The 22,255-nt window shown below is 33.1% G+C and overlaps 1 protein-coding gene across 1 annotated transcript; it reads left to right on the top strand.

The window, feature by feature from the left end:
• The first annotated feature begins 2,967 nt into the window (after positions 1-2,967).
• Positions 2,968-21,906, top strand: LOC133321428 (putative fatty acyl-CoA reductase CG5065). The gene is made up of 7 exons (XM_061530515.1): positions 2,968-3,167; positions 3,517-4,021; positions 15,791-15,986; positions 16,051-16,290; positions 16,443-16,574; positions 18,001-18,129; positions 21,813-21,906. The coding sequence occupies exons 1-7, from the start codon at positions 2,970-2,972 to the stop codon at positions 21,904-21,906; spliced, it is 1,494 nt and encodes a 497-aa protein (XP_061386499.1). The 5' UTR covers positions 2,968-2,969.
• Positions 21,907-22,255: the final 349 nt, after the last annotated feature.

Raw genomic sequence — 22,255 nt, 5'->3', positions numbered from 1 at the left:
GTCTGTAAAATACATTATTGTGAATTGACGTCCATTATGAAAATGTAAACAAAGTCCAACTTTTGGACATTAGGCTTGAGAAAAAAAAAAAAACAAACAATATACCTTGTGCGCTTCTAGTATTAACATGGTTAGGGTTACATAGATCGACTACAGTTACGATTATTTGTAAAGCGGTGTACACACTATCATTTTTGACTGTCAACTTTTATATCGATTACTGACTGTCCAACAACCATAAATATTTTTGTGGTTGCCTGATGAATGACAAACATGTGAGGCCACACTATCAAACAAGTAAAATTTGGGCAAGAGTGCCATTCAAAAATGCTAGTGTGTACACCGCATAAGTAAAATACACTGGATTCTGCTTAGATAGGCTAATTTATTCACCGATATTTCCGGAAACGTTTCTTTACTTCATGACCCTACTTTATTTTATTATTCTCCAATTTAAATCAGCTGATTGCACTGAACAGATGTTTTAGACTACAGTTGCTCTTTTATACATTATGCAATAATAAGGTGATGTATCACAACAAAAACCTTTGTTTTTGTCTCGACCTTCTGTCAAATTTTTCCATATTATATTTCACATGGTTGGCAACTCTGCACATCAAATTCAAGTAGAAATTACACACTTTGACAGTTAATCGAGACATCAGCTGAGCTAAATGGACTACCTATTTATTGTGCCATGCTTTCATAGAATATTTTCATACAATATTGTGCACATAAATCATGACAAGAATAAATTACGTTGAAACGCTATAAAGATAATAAAAAAATAAAAAATATATATTTTAATCGACTGTTTGTATTTTACTTGTTAGTGTGGCATCATAACAATATTCTATAAAATAAAACACAGACCGGATTATCAGTTTATATTTAAAGAGTGTTTTTTTTTATTATCCTCCAATTAAAATCAGCTGACTTTATTGTACAGCTGGTTTATAGTACTTTTACATTACACTGGATTTTGTTAACCCATCGTGTGTATGTCAGATAAATCCTAATGAAGTAGGTAAACCCCGTAAAAAGTTCTAAAACGGCATATACATTAGATTTTTTTACCGGGTTAACCCACTTCATGAGGATTTATTTGATATATATGCAAAGGAATTGACAATTGAAACCCACTGGGTTAACGAAATTCGGTTAAATGTAAACGTACTATAATGTACATTAATTTTAATTTATCGACAAAAAATATGGGTTTCGCCACATATCATCAACATTTCTGGAACAGATTCTTTACTTCACTAAAATGTACATTAATTTAAATTTATCGACAAACAATATAGGTTTCGCTACATATAATCGACATTTCTGGAACAGATTCTTTACTTCATGGCCCTATTTTATTATTCTGCACTTTATATCAGCTGATTACAGCTATCAGCTGTTTTAGATAATGTTTACATTTATTATCACATAAACACAAATGTTTTGCGCCTTTCTGAGCCGCCTTATGTTTTATCGCCGATGTTTAATCAAATTCCCATTTAAACCAGCTGATTAATCAAAACAACTGTTTTAGATTAGGTTTATATTTGCGTTTAGTATCATGACACCAAGCTCGAATGTAAACATAACCTTACCCGACCATTTATTACTTTATTATTATTAAATCCAAGTCATTTATATGTTCTTCTGTCAGCAGGTTATTATGAAATGGACTGTGAAAATCAGCTGTTCGTATTCCCGTAAGCTGCATATAATCATAACCTAGATTTTATTACTTTATTATTATTAAATCCAAGTCATTTATATGTTCTCCTGTCAGCAGGTTATTATGAAATGATCTGTGAAAACATAATAGGCTCAAATAGGAAACATATTATAAATCAGCTGTTCAGAGTAATCGTCTGATTTAAATTGGAAATTGCATTTAAATCACAATATGTTTTGGCAGTTCACCATACAATAATCAGCTGCCTGAAAAACTTATAAAAGACTACGATTAATTCTAATAAAGTAATAAATTATCGAAAGACTATGTTTATATTTGAAATTGGTGTCACAATAAAAAGCTCAGATGTAAACCTAAAATAAAACAGCTGCTCCTAGCAATCAGCTGATTTAAAATTTAAATAATAAAACATAGGAATCTAAGACATATTTTTTTGTATTTTTTGTATCGTAAAAAGTGCCGATCTATGTTACCCTATTAATTGTTTATAAATGGTATGTTCCCCTACTCAAAAAGTGACCAAACTTTTCAAATGTATTAAGGAAAAATCGAAAACAATTTTTATTAAAAGAAAATTCTTGGAGATTCTAGAATAGTGAATAAGATTTTTATTTTTTTAACAAGGTAAAGTACATTTACATATAGGGTCATAAAACGACTAGGTTACGAAAATCCTCAAATACACTTTAACGTTTTGGGCATGCCTTGAAATAATGTAAATGCCTGTCAGCTGATGATATTTAAATGTCAGACAGCTGATGATATTTAGTATGAATAATAAATATAATTGTAAAGACATCTTAGTATATGTTTGTAGTAGAAAATCAACCATGATTTACCATTACAAAATAGTAGAAATACAACCCTGTTTGCAAACAAACAATAGAAAAAATACAACCCTAATTTACAATCAATTTTTTTGTCAAAATTAAACAACTTTAAACAGCTGTTTTATGATGATTTACTTAAACCGTTAACCTTTTGAATATGTTTTATTTGTCATCCATTCACACCACTGTTTAAACGTAGTCTGGTTAATTTATTTTCCAAACATTTAAACAGTGTATTAACAGCAACATTTATTGCCTTTTGGTTGGGTGGGTGTATTATGGCTTTTTCGTAGGTGATTTATCATTTTGGAGATTTCCACTTTGTGTCTTAAGTCAGCATTTATTGTTTCTGTGGCTGTAAAATGTAATCTATTCATGTCTTATATAACTATTAACAAAGCTAATAATCATTTTTCTTCTTTTTCTTGTTCATTTACAGAAACATGCCTGAACTAACACCGGTCCAACAATACTACAAAGGCAAAACCGTGTTTATCACTGGTGCCTCCGGCTTTATGGGCAAAGTGCTATTGGAAAAACTTTTATATTCTTGCTATGAACTGAAGGAGATTATTATTATTTGTCGTGCCAAGCGTGGCAAGACACCTGAACAACGTTTGGAGGATATGTGGAAATTGCCGGTAAGTAATGGAGGCGGTTAATTGATATTATGTAATGGAAGATATGGGACAGGTCTTTTAGTTGGGGGAAAATTTAAGGTTTTCAGGAATTTCTATTGGAAGATATGAAGGGTTTTTTTAATAGAAAAAATATTGCGGGAAGAGTTTGGATATCTTCATAGAAGAGCTGCGGGAATTGATCTTCATAGAAGAGCTGAAAGTCTTCCTCTTTATAGTAGATATAGAGATATTTTTCATAGAGGTTTTTCCAAATTGGGTAGCTAAAGGTCTTCTTTATTGAAAAGCCCCAGCAGGTCCCTACAGATTACTTCTTTCCAATATTTACCAATTTTCAATCCTTCCCTTGCAGATTTTCCAACGCATCAAGGATGAACGCCCTGAAGTTTTGAAAAAGGTCACCATGTACACCGGTGACATTACCCTCGAATTGTTGGGTCTCTCGGAGGAGAATTTGAAACATGTCACCGAAAATACCAATATCGTTTTCCACATGGCTGCCACATTGAAACTGGAAGGTAATCTCACCGATGCCGTGAACATGAATTTGGCCGGTACCCGTCGTGCCATTGATGTCGCACGTAAAATGAAAAATTTGGAGGCATTCGTACATCTTTCCACCGCTTTCTGTAATTGCGATCAAGAAGTTATGTACGAAAAGGTCTATGATTTCCCACATAAACCCGAAGAGTTGATGCGTATGGCCGAATGGATGGATGTGCCCACTATGGATGCTGTAACACCAAAATTATTGCCACCCCACCCTAATACCTATACGTATACTAAACGTTTGGCGGAAATCTATGTTCGTGATCAGTATGAGACATTGCCGGTGATTATTGCACGCCCCAGTATTGGTAAGTTTGAGAAATGAGATTTGTTTTTGAATTGTCGGTTTTAGTTTTAAGCTTTTGGTTCTTGAGTTAACGAAAACTTGAAAAACAAAATGGCGGGAAATATGTTTTTGGGTTTTTCCTAGTTTTAAGATGCGGGGCTTTTTCCTAGTTTTTAAGAAGTTTAAAAAATAAAAATTACCCTTTTTTGCACTTTTGGTGGTCTAATGCTTTTAAATGTCGCTGTGCAATTTTGGGAAAATCCTGCTGCAACCAAGAAAACCTGCTTTTACAACAATCCTGTGAGTGCTATATCCTACAAATCCTTTAAAACTCTTCAAATACCTTCATACTCAGATGATCCGATAATTCAACATTTTTTGAAGAAAGGGATCCAAACAATATATTTAATTTAAAAATTTGGTTTTGAGTCCTATTTTCCATTATGATATGTTTACATCGAACGTCTTTTATTTTAGAAATCATTAAATTAAATAATTTAAATGTTGTATTTTCTCTGAAGACTTTTATGTAAACATAGTCTTACTTAGCTGGCTTGTGACAGAACTTTCGTTCCATAGTCTTATTTACATAAGAATGTGAGGTGTGAATCGACCATAACTAAATCAGCTGATTTAAAATAAATACCGCTTTTAGGTAGATACAAATTAAGGCGTTTTACTCTTGCTTTTCATAAAATAAGAAAAATTCTGTAAATCACTCATAACAAAATCAGCTGATTCTGGCAAAAATGACAGCTGAGAGGACAGATGATAGAAAAGACAGACATTTAGGATAAAAAACACTATTCGTTGTGTGTAAATCCGAATAAATAATTTTTCTTCAAAGAAAAGTAAAAAAAAGATAAAATTGAAAAATAATTTTTCCTCTAATCATGTTTACATCTAACGTATTTAATGAAAACAAGTCATTTATTTGACATTAATTAAAAGAAAAAAATTAAATGACACGTATTAATAGACCCCTATTGATGTAAACAAAGAATTAGCGTAATGCCCTATGGTATGGCCTATTAACAAGGTCATCCAGGGAGACCAGGTAGATATCAGCTGCCTCTCAAGTTTGCTGTCAAAACCCATTATTGTGAATTGACTTCCATTATGAAAACGTAAACAAAGTTCTAATTTTTGACATTACACTTCAGAAGAAAACAGCTGTCTTTCGCCAGCTGGGTGACCTTATTAACATATCTTGCCCTATGGTATATTCCAAAGCATATTAATAAGGTCACCCAGAATGCGAAAAAAAGCTGTTATTTCTCAAGTTAAATGTCAAAAATTTTGGCGTTGTTTACGTTTTCATACTGTTGTTTACGTTTTTATACAATTTACAATAATGAATTTTGACAGGAAACTTGAAAAACAGCTGATATTCCTGGTCGGCCATATTAATATACCTTGGTGTATTCGAAAAATTTCATACTACACCAATAAAAACAGCTGTTTTGGATTACAGTTGGTGAAAATAGTAGTAACCAATATTTGTCTTACGCGTTGTTTTGATAAATGTTAAAAATAATAGAAAGTTATAAGGTTAGGTATTCAAAACAAGACAATATATTTTATTTACATAAGCAGCTGATTTTGACAGCTGAAAATCTTATTTCTTATCGAAAAATCCGTCACTATCTCTCTGAGATCATATAAATAAGGATGTTTTCTATATAAAATGGAAAAATAGTCCAATTAAAGAAGTTTTGGTCAATAAATATTCATAGAGACCGAATTTACTTTTTATTTTCTTAGATTAATTCCGCCATTCGCTTCTCTAAAGTGGTCGAGGCAATAATCTCTGAAACGTTCCATTCGTTGTTTTTGATTCTAGCGAAGAAAAAGGAATTACGTTCCCTAAACTAGTTCCCGTGCTCATTTCTGTGAATTACGCGCACAATTGAAGTAGCTCGTTATAAAACAGCTGATCCCAATAATTAAGGTCATGTTTACATTGTATTGATAAACATTTTAAGTGGCCGTACAAAAATACACATATAATAGGTACGGATAGATATATTAAATAGAAAAATAGTTCAATTCAAGAAGATTTCGAAAATATATATTTATAGATAAAACAGAAAATAGCCGGGTATACTTTTAATTTTCTATGAATAAATTCGTCAATTTAATTATTCGCCCCCTCTAACATGGCTGATGAAATGATCTGTGAATCCTACGGTTCATTGTTAAACGGCTTTTACATTAGAATTTTTTACCGGGTTAACCTACTTTATGAGGATTTATTTGACATATATGCAAAGGAATTGACAATTGAAACCCACTGGGTTAAGGAAATCCGGTTAAATGTAAACGTACTATTATTGATTCTTGTGAAGAAAAAGGAATTACGTTCCCTGAACTAGTTCCCTTGCCCCTTTCTGTGAATCGCACGCGAAATTGAATCAGCTTGTTATAGAACAGCTGATTCCTATTTGAATGATTTAGGCCATGTTTACATTGTGTTGATAAACATATTCTAATGAAGAAAATGGAATTACGTTCCCTGAACTAGTTCCCTTGCCCCTTTCTGTGAATCGCACGCAAAATTGAATCAGCTTGTTATAGAACAGCTGATTCCTATTTCAATGATTTAGGCCATGTTTACATGGCGTAATTGCAAGTTCTGTATTTCTAAATGAATTGTATTGTAAATGTAGCCTTAATTATATATTCAATTTTTCAGAATTATGACTGGTATGTTCGAGTACTGCAATAATCTACTAATTTTTACTTTTTTCGGATATCACAAAGGGAAATTTGTTATCGTATTAAAAATGTGTACATTCTTGCAGGTTCTGGAACAAAACAGATGTTTTACTTTACACATTTTGGGATATGATCTTAAATAAGCAAATGAAACATTTTCCTCCTGAGCTTTTTACCCAATACAACAAATACCTTCTTCTGCTTCAAAAATTATTAATAAGGTCATTCAGGGAGTCCAGCTGGATATTAGCTGCTTTTCAAGTTTCCTGTCAAAATCCATTATTGTGAAATGATTTTCATTATGAAAACGTAAACATATTCCAACTTATTGACATAAGACTTGAGAAAACAGCTGACTTTCGCTTGCTGGGTGACCTTTATAATAGATCTTGTTCTTCTTTTTTACTTTTGCTTAACGATGAGCTTTTGAAACTTTATTCTTTTTTTATATGCTGTATACATATGTTTAAGGTTTTTTACCCCAAGAAAAATGAAAAAATGAACCCAGAGTGCTTACATCTTAACAAAGTGATTTTTTTAAGCTTTGATCAAGAAGACACTATTTCCAGTAATGAAACAAACAGCTTGCCAGCAATAAAAACGCTAAAGAAACCCTAAAAGCTTAACCAAAAAAAAAAAAATAAATATATAAATAAAAAAATAAAGTGAATGTGAATTATGACCTTGTACAAAACTAAAACTGCATAAAAACTCTAAAAGCTTACCAATAAAAGTGAAACAGAAAACACATTTCCCCAAGCTTCAAATGTTAAAACTAAAACTCCAAGCTTGTCAATAAACGGCAACACACTACAAAAGCTTTAAGCTTTTTTCTTGCTCTCAGTCTTATTTCCCAACTGTGAACATGTGCCCAACTAAACTAAGGATTAAAGCAAAATCTCCTAAGGTAAATGTAAGTTTCTAATGTGAACAATTTCCCAAATGAAGTCTATGTTTCCCACACGCTTCTACCCCAGCTTTTGCTAAATGAAATTTAATAATAATATAAATTTTTCCTGAAAAAAAAAACCATCAGTATTACCCTCGGCCTTTGAGCCACTCAACGGTTGGGTAGACAACCTAAATGGACCCGTTGGCCTAATGGTGGGTGCTGGCAAAGGTGTCATACGTTCTATGCTCATCGATCGGCGTCACAAATCCGAAGCCATACCAGTTGATTATGCCATCAATGGCTTGGTTGTAATACCCTATGAATTTTCTACAAATCCAAGGTATATATTTTTTGGAAAACTTAAATTACCATTTTTTCTAAAAAAAAAACGAAAATTTCTCTTAGACCCCAAGAGGTCCCAGTCTACAATATAACCTGTGCTGAACGCCGTAAAGTACCCTGGGGTGATGTTATTGATTTGAGTAAAAAAATTGGCTATCAATATCCGATGGAAACGGGCCTTTGGTATCCGGATGGTACAATCACCACCAGTCGTTTTATACATCAATTGAATGTTATATTGTTCCATTGGTTGCCGGCATATTTTATTGACTTCATATTGTTTTTGTTGGGTCAAAAGCGTTTGTAAGTTTCACTTTTGACATACGTTGCGATTGGAGTTTTGTAATTATCCAATGTGATTTATTTTAGCATGATACGTGTCCAGCAACGTGTTCAAGTTGGTCTGAATGTTTTGCAATTCTTTACAATGCGCGCATGGATTTTCCGTTCGCCACGTTATGAAGCCTTGTGGGAGAATCTAAATGATCAGGATAAATTGATGTAAGAGAGAGAGAGAGAGTGTTTTTTTCTCGGACATTTTTGAGTTTTGTGGAACTTTTGGCGCTGTAGAAGTGAATTAAAATAACAGATGGTTGAGATTAATTTAATTTTTTTCTCCCCCACTTATTGACTCAAATATATTTAAATTGAGGTTATAAAATTGATCTGTGGCCTTATAGCTTAAGTAATTTGAAGAAGAAGTATTGATCTTGTTTGAACTAGTCCAGTTGCACCATTTGCGTCTGACTCACAAGTGAAAAGATCGTTTTCGAACTAAAGATCACTACTTACTTAGGCTACGTTCACATTGAACAATTTGAATTAATAATTTCACTATAATTGTGTTAACATTTATCAACTGTATATGAAACTAGTTCACTGGCTCCTTTTTGGGAATCATTCAATTCTTATAGTACGTTTACATTGTACTGGATTTCGTTGACCCAGTTAGTAAAGACTGCTCAGTAAAAAATTCTATTGAAAATGTCGTTTTAGGCCATGTTTACATTATAAATCTTTATCGTGATCATGCTATTAATGAAAGACCGATACTAAGGCCTGAATGTATTTTATAAAACAAACATAAATTTTAAAAATAGTCATATGTTGCCGTTGTATTACTGTCAATATTGTTGTTCACTTAGAACTAGTTCTCTTGCTCCTTTCTGTGAATTTAGCTCATGTTTACATGGCGTAATTGAAAATTCGGATAACTGTATTTTTAATAGATTGTGTTCAGATAAAAAATGTAGACCTAATGGATATCAGGATATCAGCTGCTTTTCAAGTTTTCTGCCACAATTCAATTGTTTGATCTGCTTGTAGGACCTTACAAATAAAAAAATCGGTTCGAAAATCGATCAATAATTTCTTAATTCTTTTTTTATCGGTGCAAAAAATTTAATTGAAATAGTTCAATTGCTCCTTTCGTACAATTAATCGTACAATTGTGGAGGTTCATTGAAAAAACATACTTTTCCGTCCTTTAACATGGTCCAGGGCGATTAAAAAAAGTCATCCAGGTTAGCCGACTGCATATCAGCTGTTTTTCAAGTTTGCTGTCAAAATCCATTATTGTGAATTGACAACGTACAAATTTTTGACATTAGTCTAGCTGAGTAACAATATTAATCGATTTTGAACATGGTCTATTATTAGGGTCTCCCAGGGAGGCCAGTTGCTAATCAGATACTTCCCATGTTTGCTGTCAAAATGCATTATTGTGAATAGACTTCAAATTTTGAAGGCGTAAATAACGTCCAAATTTTTGACATTTAACTTGAGAAATATCAGCTGTTCTCCGATTTTGATTGCTACCTGGGTGACCTTATAAAAAGACCTTGGACTTGAGCATGATCAAGATCTATTAATAAGGTCATCCAGCTAGTGAAAGTCAGCTGTTATTTTCTCAAGTCTAATGTCAAAAATTTGGTTTTTGTTTACGTTTTCATAATGGAAATCAATTCACAATAATGCATTTTGACATCAAACTTGAGATGCAAGTGATATCCAGTTGATCTCCGGGGGTGAGCTGGAGCATAATTTTTTTATGCTGACTTCATATACTCTGAATGAAAAAAAAACCTGTTCATCTTATTCCTAAAACCCGGCAGTCTTTAATCGAGTAGAATGTAAAGTTCGATATCATTTTATAGCCTCGATATAAATTTAATACAGTAGATATATCCGATATCACATCTCATATAAGAAAAAAACGCATATAAGAATGATTATCAAAAAAACCGAGCTTATACTTTTTATATCCGATAATTCCATATAAGAAAAAAGCGCATATAAGAAAAAAATCTCCGGCTTTTTTGAGTTTCTTATATCCGATATTTACTGTAAATGTATTTTTTATTAATTACAACAAAGTTCCACAAAAATCAATCTTGTAGCCAAAGGACATGACATGGTGGCAAAGGTCGCATTGCCATTTGTACATTGATTGGCATCACTAGGGTGGCAGTTTATGTATGGCCAACTAACTGTTTATCGCGGTGATGCCAACAATAAAATAATTGGCGCCAGCATTGCCCTAAAGGGTAAACACATACGAGGATTCAGGCCTGCCCTGTTAAGTTGGCTTCGTGTGCATTGTCAATTTATAAAAGAATATCAGAGTCAAATTTAAATTTGGACGCCGTTCTCCCTTATTCTTTTACAATTAAAGAAAGCCATGTTATATTGGTCAAGCCAGAAAGTCTTCTTATTTGTTTCCCTCTGAAAATTTATTCACCACATTCCAAGTTCCTTTCTCGAGATAAAAAAATATATGTTTTACCTCCCTCAGTTTCAATATGAACATGGATACAGTTGAAGATTTAGAATTATATATGACAAGCTGTATACAAGGCGGTCGTCTATATTTAATGAAAGAATCACCCGATTCTTTGCCAAGAGCCAGAAGACAATTGAAAATGTAAGGCAAATTTTCCCCATTCCCCTCCAATAAAAAATATATTTCCCAATACCAATAAAAAAAAAACTACAAAACTTCTTTTATAGGATGTATGTACTCGATCGTTTTTGCAAAGCTGTTATTATTGGTTTATTATCATATTGGACCTACAATATGGTTAATCATTTAATTACAGGATAATTTAAATGCTGAATGATTTTTATTGATTTATTTTTACAGTTTTTATATGCAATTTATTTTTGATTATGATATTATTATATTTTTATAACGCTTAAAACTTCTTGATATATATGTAACTAAAAATGCTTTATAAAGGGTTATTGTGTTAATAAAAAAAATATTTTTTTTTGGTTTACAAATAAACAAAAACATTTGGATAATATCCAATGTTAATTTGTATTGAATATAAATTGTTTGATTTGTTTGATAAATGTGATGTGTGTAAAAAAGTCTTCCAAATAAAAATATATGAAAACCTGTGTCTAATCCCAGTAAAATAATCAACAGAAACTACTCTATTGTGAATGGTATGTATTGCTAAAAGCAATTTCCCAATTAATAAACCATTGAATACCATTTTTCCATTAGTAAAACATAGTCGTTTTTACACCATATACACTCAAATACAATTACAAATATTCCAAATCAGAATATTTGAACCAAAATTTTACAAAAATTTAATATTTTGGCGATTCACTGTAATTCCTTTCCATTACATACACCCAGAAATACAGTTACACATTGTAGAAATGTACTTTTCGGAAACAAAATTTTACAGAACGTATATTTTTGGCACTCAAAATTTTACCAAACACATTTCAAAAAAGACACCGTAGAAAAAAAACACGCACATACACATTTCCATAGATTAAACACAAAAATATATAGTTTTGTCGTTACACTAGTAGATCATCGTAGATTTTTATAAATATATTTTAAATTTCAAAAAAAAAAAACACATTTACTATCCTATTTCATATAGTAAAACTATTCAAACACCATACGCAACACCAATTTCAATTACTTTCATACTTTTCTCATATGCCTATACCACAAAAGAAATTGATCATTTCTCATAAACGTGTGAACCGCCCTAATCTATCTCCACATACACAGTGTTTATACCAAAGTCTACAAATAAGGCCATTCAGGGAGACCAGCTGGATAACAGCTGTATCACAAGTTTGCTGTCAAAATCCATTATTGTGAATTGACTTCCATTATGAAAACGTAAACAAAGACAAAATTTTTGACATAAGACTTGAGACTTTCGATGACTTTGAATGACCTTATTAATAGATCTTGGTTTGTACCAGAGAGACCACTTTGACAGTTAATCAAGATATCAGCTGCGCTAAATGGACTACCTATTTATTGTGCCATGATTAAGGTGTATCCATGATGCAATAATAAGTTGATGTATCAAAACAAAAACCTTTGTTTTTGATATATTACTCAAATTTTTCCAAATCGTTGGCAACACTGCACATCGAATTCAAGTAGAAATTATCCACTTTGACAGTTAACCAAGACATCAGCTGCGCTAAATGGACTACCTATTCATTGCGCATTGGTTTATACGTTGTTAATATTTACATATATACTATTGTGAATGATGCACGTATCTAATTTGACAGACACTAAATTATATGTTATTTTTAGATGAAAAATTAAAATCTCAATATACTTCTATTTTTTGATATATTACACTGACCAAAGCCTGTAATAAATAAGATGATCCATGCCTCTCAAGCTTGCTGTCAAAATCCATTATTGTGAATCGACTTCTATTATGGAAACCTAAACATCGTCCAAAATTTAAACATTAAACCTGAGTCTCTCCCTTTCTAGATAATCTTATTAACAGGAAATTAAATAAGTCAATACATGTTCTTCATAAAAGATCTAACTGGAAAATCAGCTGATATTAACTGTGTTGTTAAAAAGCTATTGACAGTATGGAGTTAATACAATCCCAATAAGAGTTATTTTGTATTTTGTGGTTGAACTTACAAAAACCATTGTGATTGATTTGCCTTCTTTTTTTTTGTATTTTAAGTTATTGGCCCGCCTCCCGATTGTCGAGTGTTAACAGCGCCACAATTTGCCTTCTTGTCGCCTAAATAATTAATGACAGTTGATATGAAAATCAGCTGACTGACATTAAAAAGAGTTGACAGTAGATCTGCTTATCAACTAGTTGCAGAAAACCCTTTTGGATCATGTTTTATGATTTACTAACAATAAAAAGCATTTTGACCAAGACCCACTAAAAGGACGCACATGGAGACCAGCTACATATCAGCTGCTTCTAAAGTTTGTTGTCAAAATCCATTATTGTAAATTGACCTCCATTTGGAAAATTAAACAACCTCCAAATTTTCGAAATTAGTCTTGAGAAAAAAAACAGCTGACGTTCGCTTGCTGGGTGACTTGATAAATATATTTTGATTTTGACATTTAGAGTATCGATCAGCTGTTTTGTGTACTCAAAACGATGTGCAACAGACAGAAGAAATATAGTCTCATCCAAAGTCTATTAATCAGGTCATCCAAGGGAGACCAGCTGGATATCAGCTGCTTATCAAGTTTGCTGTCAAAATTTTGAGAACATTAACAACGTCCAAATTTTGGACATTTTGACAGGAGGAAATCAGCTGTTTTCCTCAAGTGTAATGGATGAGCTTATCATTTGATCTGGATTTTGAAATTAAAAGTGTCGATCAGCTGTTTTATTTTTATTCACTATAAATGATGTTCAGCAGACAGAAGAAATGTAGTCTCATCTGTCAGAATCTATTATTGTGAATTGATGTTCATTATGAAAACGTTAACAACGACAAAATTTTTGGCATGCGACTTGACTTTATTAAAATATTTGGTTTTCTGACATTTAGAATATCGATCAGCTGTTTTTATTTACTCCAAATAACTTTCAACAGAAAAGAGAATTGTAGTCTGCAGAAAGTATAGTTGGAATTACGAATTTCAAGATTAACTAACAGTTAGTCAGCCATATAGGTCTATATAAAGGTCTTCCTATAGATGATATCCATAAAATATTCTTCCTAAATATCTGGGTTATAATATCATGAGCTGTTCTTTTCAGGGTCGTACCTAATTTATTGCGCTCCGTACAAATATACTCACCTTTTCACCTTTATAGGCTTTGTTGAACGTCCGTATTACCCAAATACGCAAGGACCTTATTGTGTTTCAATTGAAAACGGCGAAAATGGATGAAAATATTTTCTAACACGTATAGAAAAATAAATTTTTTAATGATTGGTATTATATTTTCAAAAAACAAAAAATTCAAAATACGCATTGTCAATGTTGAAAATTTTCAACTTTATATTTTTATACGCAATGCGTATTTGGGTAACATTCATTGAAATACATGTATTTAACTTTTGAGGTGAATAAAATCGTACGCATACGCATGAATTTAGGTACGACCTCAAATAAGTCCTTCTCTTCATACCTCACCTCCAGACAGCCTTTATAGAAAACGTCTAGAGCGTTTCGATTTACGAAATCCACTGGATCTCAAATGTCAATTCCATAGCGTATATATCAAATTTAATCCACTGGATTTGTGAACATGATTAATGTGACGTATACGCTATGAAATTGACATTTGAAATCGAGTGGATTTAGTAGTCTAAACGCGCTCTAATTCCCAAGATTAAATCAGCTGTTTCTCATGTTTTGTGTAAACATGCATTATTGTGAATTGAATTCATAGTATGAAAAAAAAACGTCAAAAAATTATATTTTTCGGTCAGAAATGTTCAAAAAATTATTTGTTGGATTATTTTCAACAAAATAATAAAGAAATTTTAAATTTTCATTAAGAATTTTTGGGATTTTTTGAAAGTAATTCAAAAAATATATTTTTTTTATATTTTTTGACTTGATTGTTTGCATTTTCATAGTGAGCATAAAAAACACAGTAATGTATTTTGACAGCAAACTTGAAAATCAGCTGATATAACGGGGTAATCTTTTTTATAGTAATTAAATACGAGTTTTATGCTGCATTTACATCTGACATATTTATGGATGCTAAATATTTGACATATATTCCAAGAAAATGACAAATAATTGAGGGTTTATAATGAAAGCACGCTTAATGCATATGTCTAAAATACGGACATAAAGAATAAAACAAATTATCCACATTATATTTCAAAAATGGTGGATATATTTTTTGAAATATGACATATAATCATGTGAGAACATATAGATTTTAAATATAACCATTTTATTAGGCAAATTTCTATTCAAAGAATAAAACATACAAATCACTTAAATTGCATTATTTAAATTGCCTATTGTGAATGGACAATGCAGCTGACTCCAGCGTTGCCAATCATAAACTAGATAACAAACAGTGCTGTCAATTTTATTTATATGTACAACTACGTTTATATTGATGACGTCTATCATTATAAATATTGTCTAATAATGTATTTAATGTATATAATCGTATTCATTAAATTTTGTATAAAAAAATAACAAAAAAATCTCTAACAAAGATTTCCACCCCTAAAAAATTAAAACCCAAATTATGCTCCTAACAAAATGCTTCTATATATGTTTCGGAATAAATTAAATAAGCTAATCCAATTCATACGTCATTAACACCCATCCACCCACCCACTCAAACGCAAAACGCCATATGCAATTCATATTAATTCTCTTTGGAGAGGAATGTTCCTGTCATCATCGATGACCATCATCGTCTTCATCATCATCATAATAAAAAAAAAATGTGTATAAATGCTTCTGGTCATTATGTCCATAATACGAAAGTAAGTTTATCAATTTGCAATTCAAAGCCACACATACTAATTGGCATTCTACATATCTATCCTCCTCCCTCGCCACCACCTCAATTACACAATAAATAGTATCACCAGCTGCCTATGAACCATTACCCGGTTGGGTGGATAATTTGAATGGCCCCACTGGTCTTATGATCGGTTGTGGTAAGGGTGTCATTCGTTCCGTTTTGGTCGATAAGAAAAACAAATCGGAACTTATTCCAGTGGATTATGCCATTAATGGTTTAGTTGTTATACCCTATGAATTCAACAAGGGTAAGAGGTAAGTTATATGAAATTAATTTAAAAAGGGAAATTTTTGATATATATTTTGAATTATAATTTAGACCCGAAGAAATCCCCGTCTATAACATCACCAATGCTGAGCATCGTAAAAAGGCCATTGGTGATATCATTGAAATGAGCAAACGTGTCAATGAAGCCTATCCCTTGAATGCTGGCCTTTGGTATCCAGATCCCTGCCTTACCACCAATAAATTCTATCATAAATTCAATACCATATTCTTCCATTGGTTGCCGGCCTATTTCATTGATTTCCTGCTGTTGATATTCGGTCAAAAGAGATTGTGAGTATTCCTCGAGATCAATACACAATATTTGAGTTTGGAATGACAGTTACTTTCCATACATGGAAATGTCATTCAAAACTTATAGTGTGTACTGCACTTAGGGCTTCATTGCAAAATACGTCATATTAAAAACCAAAATTTCTTTATAGCATGGTCCGTGTCCATCAAAAGATCGCTACTGGCTTGGAAGTTTTGCAATTCTTTACCCTCAACCCCTGGTGCTTCAAATCAGATAGATATGCGTCACTGTGGACCAATTTAACGCCAAAGGATAAGGAAATGTAAGTATACTTGAAAAGATTTTTTTGTGACAGCTTATGATAGAAATTGATTGGAAGATTGCCTATTTTACCGGCTTTGCATAAGTTTTTTTGTCAAGTCCTATTATATACCTGTTCTGCTAAAATGTAATTTCAAAAATTTTGAGCATTGTTTTCGTTTTTAAAATGGAACTCAATTCACAATAATGAAATTTGATAGCAAACATAACAAGCAGCTGATCTTTCTGAATGACCTTATTAATAGGCCTTGGTTCACACGTCATATTTGAAAATACGTATTTTCCATGATGCAATAATATGGTGATGCATCAAAGCAAAATCCTTTGTTTTTGTCTCGATTATCTGTCAAATTTTTCCATGTAATATTTCAAATGGTTGGCAACACTGCACATCGAATTCAAGTAGAAATTACCCACTTTGACAGTTAATCAAGACATCAGTTGCGCTAAATGGACTACCTATTCATTGTGCCATGGTATTTTCGAAGTATTTTTTTTCTCTTCAGGCCACATTTACACCGAACGTGTTACATGAACGTCATTTATGTTGTCATTTCCTTTGTGTATATGTCAAAATATTGATGATTTTCGTAAAATACTTTGGGTATAAATAAATACCCTCATTACGCTGTACACACTGGCACTTAAATTATGTCTTATACGAAGATGCGCCACTTACTCGACATAGTATCAAACAAAGACTATGAATAAGGTCATTCATGGAGACCAGCTGGGTATCAGCTGACTCTCAAAATCCATTATTGTAAATTAACTTCCATTTGTGAAAATTTAAACAAAGTCAAAATTTTTGGCATTAGATTTGAGAAAAAACAGTTGACTTTCGCTTGCTGGGTGAACTTATTAATATATCCTGATATGTTATGTTTGTAAACAATTCACAATTACGTAAATTAATTCACAATAATGGATTCAGGAGCAGCTGGTCTTCTTGGATGGTCTCATTGATAGACCTTAGGCCTTTTAAAATACGAATTTTCAAAGTAAATGTTAGTCCACCGGCCATATTTACACCGAACGTGTTTTATGATTTTTCCTTTGGGTATTGTCAAAATTGTATTTACGATTTTCGTAAAACACATTGGATATAAATGTACCCAAATAACGTTTTACACACTGACACCTAAATTGGAAAATGGTTGGTAACATTGTACTTTGACAGTTAATCGGATAGTCAGCTGTGCTAAATGTAGTACCTATTCATTGTGCCTTGCATCCATACTACTTCAAAACGAGTAATTTATATTGCCAATTCCCTTAATAATATGCATAACAGATGACGAATTTTCCTAAAATGCGTAATTTATGATCAAGTGCAGTAGGCAATCTACCATTTTATGTCTATCTTCAAAAGTTGTACAAAGTATCTGTCTAATATCATTATTAATCCTCTATTGCTTTCCTTTCAGCTTCAACATGAACATGGATCCCGTTCACACGGAGGAAGAATACATGATCAGCTGTGCAAAGGGTGGTCGTCTTTTCATACTCAAAGAAAAGCCCGAGCACCAAGCCAGAGCTAGAATTCATTTGAAACTGTAAGTAGAGTTTTGCGGAATACCGCCAGCATGAAAAGATTTGAACAAGAAACATATAATTGAGAATGTTTATAACAGTTTGTAATCGAAGCCGAAATTCTGCTTGATGTAAACATGGTTTTATAAACGATCCACTTCGATTAGTAAAGTAGAGTTAGGAACAAAATTAATCCTGATTTAAACCCGATACAAATCTTAGCACCAGGCTCAGAGACTACGACAAACAAACAAAAACCTTTGTTTTTGTCTCGATTATCTGTCAAAATCACTGTCACTGCACATCGAACCACTTTGACAGTTACTCAAGATATCAGCTATATGGACTACCTATTTATTGTGCCATGATAAAGGTGTTTCCATGATGCAATAATAAGGTGATGTATCAAAACAAAAACGTTTGTTTTTGTCTCGATTATCTGTTAAATGTTTTTATATAATATTTCAAATGGTTGGCAACACTGCACATCGAATTCAAGTAGAAATTACCCACTTTGACAGTTAATCAAGACATCAGCTGCGCTAAATGGACTACCTATTCATTATGCCATGATAAAGGTGTTTCCATCGATTTTGCGTTGCCACATAAAAACACATGTCGTTGTTTTCGCAGTTGGCATCGCTATCAGCATGTTATCAACCTCAAACTCATAAGACAATAAATAGGTACTCTATCAAGATCAGGATATTATCGGATTACTTACTTAGCTGGCTTGTGACAGAAAATTTGTTCCATAAGCTGGGCAGCATGAGGCAATAATAAGGTGATGTATCATAACAAAAACCTTTGTTTTTGTCCATATAATATTTCACATGGTTGGCAACTCTGCACATCGAATTCAAGTAGAAATTACGCACTTTAACAGTTAATCGAGACATCAGCTGAACTAAATGGACTACCTATTTATTGTGCCACGCTGAGCAGTTTCAATTTGAAAGACCGTGTTCCGTGTTCCACTTTATCTTTCCATAAAATTCGTGGCCTTCGCCTTCTGCGTGAGACATCAGTTGACTCCCTTTTTTTGTGCTGGGGTATCCTCATTCATTCTCGTATCGCTGCAGCTCGATACGTTTGACAATGCCCATGTCCGAGAATAGATATTATGGTTATTCACCGTTAACGCAAAAATCTTTCGGAAAATGTTTCTCTCAAAGACTTCAAGAGCTTCATCATCTGCTTGCGCAAGTACCCATGCTTCCGATCCATATAACAGCGCGGGTATCATGATGCAATAATAAGGTGATTTATCAAAACAAAAACCTTAGTTTTTGTCTCGATTATCTGTCAAAATTTTCCTTATAATATTTAAAATGGTTGGCAACATACTCAAGGTAGATGAGAAGAAATTATCCAATTTGACATTTAATCAAGACATCAGCTGCGCTAAATGGACTACCTATTCAATTTGCCATGGCGGGTAGTATCAGCTTTATGTAGAGTGTGAGTTTGGTCTGGCGGCATGTGGACTTCTTTCTAAACAGCTTACTTAGACCATATATTAGCATATGTTGGCCAACATTATCCTTCTCCGTATTTCAAAACTGATACCATTAGGTTTTTTATGGCGGTACCAAGTTATATAAAACCTTTGACTACCTCGATGCTTTAGTTGTCAAGTTCCACAGTTGGTCCGAGTCATCAGCCTGGACTTCTCACCATTTACTGCCAGACTCCTTCTCAATTTTTTCAAAGGTGGCTGTTACCGATCGCATTATATCGATGTCATCGGCGCATGCGACGTAAAATGTGGTGTTTACTTCACACAGAGTCATTTCTGTTTACCTTTGCCTTTGGTATGACCTTTTCCAGCAGAATGTTAAAAAGATCATACGACAAACTACCACATTGTCTGAATCCTAGTTTGGTATTAAAGGGCTCTGATAGGTCCTTAACGACATTAACTGCTAGCATTGTGTCAGTTAAAGTTATTCTGCATAGCCATACTAATTTTACAGGAATGCCGAACGCCAACATGGGTTTAAGGTGATGTATCACAAAAAAAACCTTTGTTTTTGTCTCGATCATCTGTCAAATTTTTCCTTATAATATTTCACATGGTTGGCAACATTGCACATTGAATCTATATAGAAATTACGCACTTTGACAATTAATCAAGACATAGCTGCTCTAAATGGACTACCTATTCATTGTGCCGATTAGTTGCCAAAATAAATAGTTGCCACTTGAAGTCGATGTGGAATGTTGCCAACCATGTAAAATGCTACTAGATGTGTCCGATTTACTTTCCACTAAAAATTACTCAGGAACTTCTGTTGAGAATGCCTTTAGATTCGAAATTCACTCGGTCTCAAATGTCAATTTCATAGCACATAGGTCAAATATAATCCAATGGATTAGTGATGCTTTACAGTACGTTTACATTTAACCGGATTTCGTTAACCCAGTGGGTTTCAATTGTCAATTCCTTTGAATATATGTCAAATAAATCCTCATAAAGTAGGTTAACCCGATAAAAAGTTCTAATGTATATGCCGTTTTACTTTCTCAGTGGTTAGGTTAGGGATGTACGGTTGTTGTAACAACCGTCCACTCGGAAGCTATGTCCATTGTGATCATCCTTTATGTATAGGTGTACCTATAAAGAAAAGAAAAAAGATAGTGGAAGAATAGAGAGGAAAATAATGAGAAGAAAGGGGCGGAAGAGAGATTATTTTAGCCAAGTCAACTTTTTGACAAAGCCTAGTATTTGGTTAGGGTCTATTTTGGAGAAGAAGACTAGATTATCAATTTTATAAGATCCAAACTGTTTATGTCTTCTGCTGATCAGCGATGGACATTTACAGAGGATGTGCTCAATTGTTTCCAGTTCTTCTTCGTCCTCACATAGACGACAGTAATCCTCTCCACTGGAGTCTCACTTAGAAGTGAGAGATCTAACTTTACAGTGACCAGTAATAATCCCCACAACAATTTTGATCTCCCTCTTGCTGTGTTCCAGCAGCGAAGACGTTCTTTTACGAGAGAATTCTGGCCAGATAGATTTAGAGATTCTACAAGCAGGTTCCCTTAGCCATCTGTTACCGCCTACCTCGCAATGGAACGCACGGATTCTGCCAATGAAATAGCTGATAGGGGGGGTTTCACAGATCTCTCAATCAGAAGACTGGACGACTGTGACCCCCCTCGAGCAAGCTCGTCGGCTATCTCATTCCCTTCAATATCGTTATGTCCTGGAACCCAGCATAGCCCAACTATTTGTCGTATATCATTCAGAGAGGTCTTACAATCATGAACTGCTTTCGAGTTTATAGTATGCGCCTTCACCGCTTTCAGGGCCGCCTGACTATCTACATAAATAGTCACCGGTCCCGTAATGTCGACATTAAGTGCTTTTACTATTTCGGCCGCTTTCGTGATTGCGAGAATCTCTGCTTGAAAAACGCTACAGTCATTGTTGAGTTTATATGAGTTCTGTATACCTAATTCCCTACAGTAGACGCCTGCGCCAGTGCCTTCCTCCGTCTTGGACCCGTCTGTGAAGATTGACAGACCTGGCAGAGGTAGGGAACCACTAGTCCTCAGTTCTCAGTGGTTAGCATAGCTTTAAATGCCAAATAATTATCATTTACTTGAGGTTTCTTGTTCAAATCTTTTTAGTTCTTATATTTAAAATCACATTTTCTATATTAATTGACATCTAATCTGTATTTTCTCTCCTTTCCAGCATGTATGTCCTTGATCGCGTCTGCAAGACCATCATTGTATATTTCTTCTTTAAATATCTATTGAAATGGACTGGAGTTTTAGATCTCTTCTAAAAAAAAATGCATTTGTTGACACATTTTCATAACAGCTGTTTACAGCTTATTTCTGCATTTAAATCTTTTTTTACAGTTCTTGTATATTTTTCTAATTTCCTTTCTCTTTTTCCTCTTTAGCATCATTTTAGTAATTATGCCTTATGATATTATACACACATTTTTAGTTTTAATTATTTTAGGCATATTGTTTAGAAGAAAAAACGGTTGATGTAAAAAAAAATATTGTTGGTAATAAATTGTTTTTTTTAAAAGAAAAAAAAAAAATAGATATCCTTCTTTTTTATAGATGGATACTGATTGGTGTTTTATTTTTGTTTTTTTTTTTTAGATGTAATTAATATTATTA

Source organism: Musca vetustissima, unplaced genomic scaffold (assembly GCF_032173495.1).
Source record: "Musca vetustissima isolate MV318-11 ecotype Yass unplaced genomic scaffold, APGP_CSIRO_Mvet_v1 utg28331, whole genome shotgun sequence".
Lineage (NCBI taxonomy): Eukaryota > Metazoa > Arthropoda > Insecta > Diptera > Muscidae > Musca > Musca vetustissima.
This window is presented reverse-complemented; position numbering and strand designations above follow the sequence as displayed.

Bases quoted from the DNA above. Each gene is read 5' to 3' on its own strand.
- LOC133321428 (XM_061530515.1), top strand. From the start codon at position 2,970: ATGCCTGAACTAACACCGGTCCAACAATACTACAAAGGCAAAACCGTG. The intron at 16,575-18,000 runs GTAAGTATACTT...CTTTCCTTTCAG, and splicing joins ACGCCAAAGGATAAGGAAAT to CTTCAACATGAACATGGATC. The intron at 18,130-21,812 runs GTAAGTAGAGTT...TCTCCTTTCCAG, and splicing joins GCTAGAATTCATTTGAAACT to CATGTATGTCCTTGATCGCG.